The following is a 5,699-nucleotide window of genomic DNA, read 5'->3' on the forward strand; positions in this document are numbered from 1 at the left end:
TGGTTCCTGACCGGGGATCGAACCTGGGCCGCAGCGGTGAGAGCGCCGCATCGTTACCACTAGACCACACCATACATATGTGCATGGCGGCCGCCGTGTGGACAAGTGCCAGTTGGCGAGTGAAGGGTGGAGCCAGATGAAATGAGCAGTAAGAAGCACAACTGTAGCTGATGAGACTCAGTGTGCTGTTTCAGTGTCCGGTGACGCTGATAAAAAGGAGAGGGAAAATTGCTTAAATTAGGCTTTAAAACACCAAAACCAAAAATAATGAGCTGGAAAGATTGCTGGAGGTGTCAGATACCACATACGTAGATCCACCTATAGAGTACTACATCACCAGGGCCTGATAGAAGAGCTGCAAGGGTTTAAACATGGATCACCAGGATGAAGGCCAAAATGATAGTGTGTTCATTTCATTCGTCAACACATGCACACAATCGCAACTGTGATACATGGGAGTGGCATTGTACTATGGGGGCTGATTTGCAGGAAAGGGACAGAATTGACTGACTGGAAAAAGCTTGTTTGTGCAAGCAAAATATACTCGTACACCAGCTAAAAAATGTAGGTCCGGTCTTAGCCACTGGATCATATCTGGGCTCAGGTTTTACATTCTTACTCAAACACTATGGCCAGAAGGGAATAAGTTCAAATCTCAATTATTCTTGAAAATTCATGTACGCAGCTTTCTCAGTTACATTCTAGGATTAAATTCTCAGTTTGTGTAGCAAATAAAATAGGAGGTACATTTCTGAACAGGAAACACCATTTATTTAAAATAAATTCAGAGTGCAGATATAAACTGGAGAACAAAAGAAAACAGGTGAGGTTGCCAGGTGCTGACGGTAAAAGCTCTACTTCCAGAGCTTCTTGATCGACATGTTCTTCTCGCTGTCCTTCTGCATCACCTGTTAGCAAGAGTAAAAGAGTGGTATTCCAGTTTAACTGTGTGTATGTAGATGATGACTGAAGTTAACTGTTGCTACAAAACTTTCTATAATGCAGAACTCTGCAATCTGTCAAATAAACATGAATGTACCTTTGCGACAGCCATCTCGAAATCTTCCTGAGTGACGTGGACCCTTCTCTCTCGCAGGGCGTACATGCCGGCTTCTGTACAAACCCCCTGCATGAAAGAATTTGCATTACATGAAGGGGTATATAATAAAAACAAAAAATAGGAAAGCAAGAGGGATGCTGTTTAATAACATTTAAGGATCCACTCGTCATGGATGAGTCTGGGAAGGAGCCACAGACAGGGGCCAGTCGTCATGGACTAGTCTGGGAAGGAGCCAGAGGCAGGGGTGTGTCGTCATGGACTAGTCTGGGAAGGAGCCAGAGGCAGGGTTGTATCGCCATGGACGAGTCTGGGAAGGAGCCACAGGCAGGGGCCAGTTGTCATGGACGAGTCTGGGAAGGAGCCACAGGCAGGGGTGTGTTGTCATGGACAAGTCTGGAAAGGAGCCAGAGGCAGGGGCTAGTGTTCATAAACGAGTCTTTGAAGAAGCCTGAGGCAAGGGCTTAGTTGTCATGGATGTGTCTGGGAAGGAGCCAGAGGCAGGTACCAGTCATCATGGATGAGTCTGGGAAAGAGCCAGAGGCAGGGACCAGTCATCATGAACGAGTCTGGGAAAGAGCCAGAGGTAAGGGCTGGTCGTCATGGATGAGTCTGAGAAATAGCCAGAGGCAGGGGCCAGTCCTCATGCACAAGTTTAAAAGAAGTCATGCATGCTTTTTGGTCATGTCCAGAATCCCAGAAAGTAATCAGTAATTATGTTCACACTCACGACAGCCAAGTCACAGAATGAATCCTGCTCTTATGCCAAGTCTTGACAAAGGCACCAGCAATAAAATATAGATATCTATGTCACAGGGAGTGGTCCAGATTAAGATGATGAAAAAAGCCAGATCGCAATTAAGTTCCAGGTGGAGCCACAGAAAGGAGCCAGTTCAAGGTCCTTTAAAGATAGGCTCATTGTTATTGCTTGGTGTTTGACAAAGCTGTGCCCAATCATCAGGGGTAGGGCCAGTTGACATATTACTGTCAATAAGTTTATAATTCTCATTCTAGCGTTGTTCGTTTTCAGCTACTCATTATTATGAAGAACTATAGAGGTGGTCAGTGTTATGACACACCTGATCATATTCTTGATACCACTATTGTCCCAGTCCCACTTCTTACCTTAACCTCAGCACCTGATGCCCCTGGCATGAGCTCAGCGATTTTGCGCAGGTTGATGCCACGTGTCAGGTTCATTTTGCGCGAGTGGATCTTCAGAATGTCCAGACGGGCCTGTTCGGGAAGAGGACTTTGGTTGTTGATTTGGTTCGGCTTTTTTTATCGCTATAAACACTACAACAATAACAATCAGCCAATGATAATATCAGCATACCTCCTCATTGGGAGGGGGGAACTCGATCTTTCGGTCAATGCGGCCAGGTCGGAGAAGGGCAGAGTCGAGGATGTCTATGCGATTGGTGGCCATGATGACCTGCAAAGGATGACCCCAAAAAAAAAACTTTAGGAAAACAAATCATGAAACATCCACCAACTTCATGAATATGGGGTGGTGTCAAAAAAGCTTTGAGAAGAATGCTGGGGGTGCTGTATTGCTGTGCGAGGGAACTATTTTAAAGGTGACTGTGTGTAAACATATAACTTTCTAGTAAACAGAGCTCTTCTCGAATTTACAGTCATAAAATTCCAAAAGTTCTACAAATGAAGAAAAGAGTTCTCGTGATGGGTTTTGTTCCTCTTGTACCTTGATGTTCTTGGTGGCCTCGAAGCCGTCGAGTTGATTGAGGAGCTCAAGCATGGTGCGCTGCACCTCGCTGTCTCCACCAGAGCCTCCCTCGAGACGTGAAGAGCCGATGGAGTCGATCTCGTCCATGAAGATGATTGAGGGGGCATGTTCACGTGCCATTACAAACAGCTCACGTACCATGCGTGCACCTGCAAAAAAAGAAAATGTTGAGGTGAACAGCACGTGAATGGCTGCTGCATGTGTCTTTCTGTGATTGGCACGTTTAGAACACCACATCGGTCCTCACCCTCTCCAATGAACTTCTGCACGAGCTCAGAGCCAGACACGCGGATGAAGGTACAGTCAGTGTGGTGAGCCACGGCTCGGGCCAGCAGCGTCTTCCCGGTGCCAGGAGGTCCGTACAACAGCACCCCCTACAGGTCCACACAAGAGCAAACCGGTATTAAAACTTTTAGAGGACATGACACCTGGTTTGTGATTTGTGTAACGTTTTAGCCCCGCCCACCTTCGGCTGCGCGATCCCGAGGGCTTCGAAAAGCTCAGGGTGCTTGACGGGCAGCTCGATCACCTCCTTAATCTCTTTGATCTGCTTGTCCAGGCCACCAATCATCTCATAGGTAGAGTCAGGGACCTGGACGGAAAACGATTTTTACACACCTCTCCGTCTCTCCCTCTACCACACACAAATACATACACAAAAGTATTTCAAGTACCTTCTCAACCATCATGAGCGACACCAGAGGGTCCACCTTGTTGGGGAGGATCTTGTGCAGTGTGTAGCTGTCGTTACGGAGCGCCACCCGGCAGTTCGGTGTCACCTGCAGAAACAGTTTGCATTTCATACGCCGCATTAAACAAACGACATAACCAAATCACAAAGACCAGTTAATGAAATTCGCAACACTCACATCGTTAATGTCGATGTTCTTGTCCACGTCGACCACAAATTTCCCCTCGGGATGAACCTTTAAAAATATGAATCAGAAAGCATGAAAACAGTGGTTCAATGGTCTTCGCCAGCCTACCTACAGCATGAAACTCACCTTCACCAGCACTTTCTTCTTGTCCATGGCTCGGACCACCTCGCCCACGTAAGAGCCCTGTTCCTGCAGCAGCTGCAGCTCCTCACGAAGCAGACGCACTGCACAAAGAGAAACTCGTATCAACCAGGAAGTTGCCGTTTGGGTGCCAATGACACAAGTGACACGATAAATAGTGCGCAGTACGAGCAGATGGTCCGTGGTGGTTCCTCAATCATTAGGAGTGAACGCGCTTTTTAAAAGACTATAAACGATTGGGATTCTTGGGTCTACCTTTAGCATTGAGCTCGTTTCTTTGGGCCTGCAGACGCCGAAGGTTCTGGCTCTTCTCGTTCACAGTCAGCTTTAGATGACAAGGAAAATAAATAAATAAATAAAACGCAGAACAAGACATAAAATAACAACATCTGACCATTTAAACACTGTACACCAGACATGTCAAACCATCATGGTCATGTAAAAATCATGACTGATGTCATTAAGTGTTAATTGTAATTAAGTTTAATTTCTGTTTTTTTTTTTTGGTTTGTTTTTTCAGTGAGTCGAATCATTTGACTCGGCTCAACAAAACGAGTCAACTCTTTTAAACCTTGCAGCTACAGAAAATCTAAAATGGGAAAAAGCTAGTAAAGTGAAACAGTCAGGGAATTGCCTATTCTTGCAATTAAAACAAACAATAGAAAAACAAAGCTAGAAATAAATAAAAACACACTGATCGTGTGCGCGACTCGGCTCAGGAGAAAAGATCCGACTCAATGAATCGACACATCACAAATTCTTACTTGTAACTCCTCAATTTTGGATAGGTAATACTGCCGGAGACCAGAACCTCCTTTACTGTCCTCCATCTCCATCTGAGAGCAAACACAGAGCAAAAAATATAATCTCAATCAAATATTTATTCCAGATTTTACTATATCGTGGAAATTAGCTAAGCTCCAGCTAGCTAAGCCGAACACTGACAGTAAACCTAATAGACAATACATTTATACAACAAATAGATTAACAACACGATCGTGTCACTTCTTATGAGAAATAAACCTGGAATGATGATAAAACCTCGTCTCTCATTGCTAGCACTTTCTGGCGTTAGCAAGCTAATTCATCCATACTTCCGACCCGTTTTAGAGCAAAATCCCGCCTCCTAGGCTAGGATTGGACACGCAAAATGTGCACTTGTATTCTGTCCAATCTGAGAAAACTATACGAAAAAAAACCGTCCAATCCTAGTCAAGAAGGCGGGACATGTCAGAATACAAGTAGGAAAAGAACCGCTTTGGGTTAGCAATAACAATGAGACAGCAGACCACAACCTATTGAAAGAAAACGTTTTAAAAAAGAAAACAAATCCGATTTTTTAAAATAATTTGATCATATCTCAAATGTCCTCTGGCTAAACATTAAACTAAATAACCTACACCACTACAACGAAACTGCGATTTGCTTGATTTGAAGGAAACAGATCTTACATGGTCGACTCCGTCCTGCGCCATCTTGAAACCGCGTGACGAGTTCCGCTAGGTTATGACGCATTTCCGGTCGATTACTTTTTTCTTAATTAAAATTAAATATTTAAATAATAAATATTAGTATTGATAAGTAAAAAATAAGCAAATCTAAACGTACTATTAATTATTAATTAATAAAAGACACGTCATAAAAAAAATAAAAAATATATTTTTTTGATTAGTCAAGCCTAACAAGATAGAACATGAATAAAATAAATGTATTTATATACTTTTGTGTAATTTCTAGCTCACAGGAAAGCTTTCTTTTTTATTTTTACGACTCATCATGTACTAGGTTCCTTTTATACAATGAAATGCTCTCTATAATGTGTATGTCCCAGCCCCTGATCATCTTTTATTCTACTGCAGCAGAGGTAGCCATTGTT

At 43.5% G+C, this 5,699-nt stretch overlaps 1 protein-coding gene across 2 annotated transcripts; it reads right to left on the reverse strand.

The window, feature by feature from the left end:
* Positions 1–748: 748 nt before the first annotated feature.
* Positions 749–5,344, reverse strand: psmc5 (proteasome 26S subunit, ATPase 5). Of its 2 annotated transcripts, none has more exons than XM_046854869.1 (13): positions 5,275–5,344; positions 4,588–4,659; positions 4,079–4,148; positions 3,809–3,906; positions 3,674–3,730; positions 3,479–3,583; positions 3,271–3,396; positions 3,052–3,178; positions 2,763–2,953; positions 2,394–2,492; positions 2,183–2,293; positions 1,040–1,126; positions 749–908 (listed from the first exon to the last, which is right to left on the reverse strand). In XM_046854869.1, exons 1-13 carry the CDS (start codon positions 5,296–5,298, stop codon positions 855–857), a joined length of 1,221 nt encoding a protein of 406 aa, XP_046710825.1. In that variant the 5' UTR covers positions 5,299–5,344; the 3' UTR covers positions 749–854. The 2 variants fall into 2 exon arrangements, with proteins under 2 accessions (XP_046710825.1, XP_046710824.1); XM_046854868.1 differs by lacking the exon at positions 5,275–5,344 and adding an exon at positions 4,847–5,185.
* Between the last annotated feature and the right edge of the window lie 355 nt (positions 5,345–5,699).

This window comes from Silurus meridionalis, chromosome 7 (genome assembly GCF_014805685.1).
Source record: "Silurus meridionalis isolate SWU-2019-XX chromosome 7, ASM1480568v1, whole genome shotgun sequence".
Taxonomy (NCBI): Eukaryota; Metazoa; Chordata; class Actinopteri; order Siluriformes; family Siluridae; genus Silurus; species Silurus meridionalis.

Excerpts from the sequence above, each read along its gene's own strand:
- psmc5 (XM_046854868.1), bottom strand. The coding sequence starts at position 4,876 with ATGAGAGACGAGGTTTTATCATCATTCCAG. Across the intron at positions 2,294-2,393 it reads TCCCCCCTCCCAATGAGGAG|GCCCGTCTGGACATTCTGAA; the intron begins GTATGCTGATAT and ends CTTCCCGAACAG. Across the intron at positions 909-1,039 it reads TCGAGATGGCTGTCGCAAAG|GTGATGCAGAAGGACAGCGA; the intron begins GTACATTCATGT and ends TCTTGCTAACAG.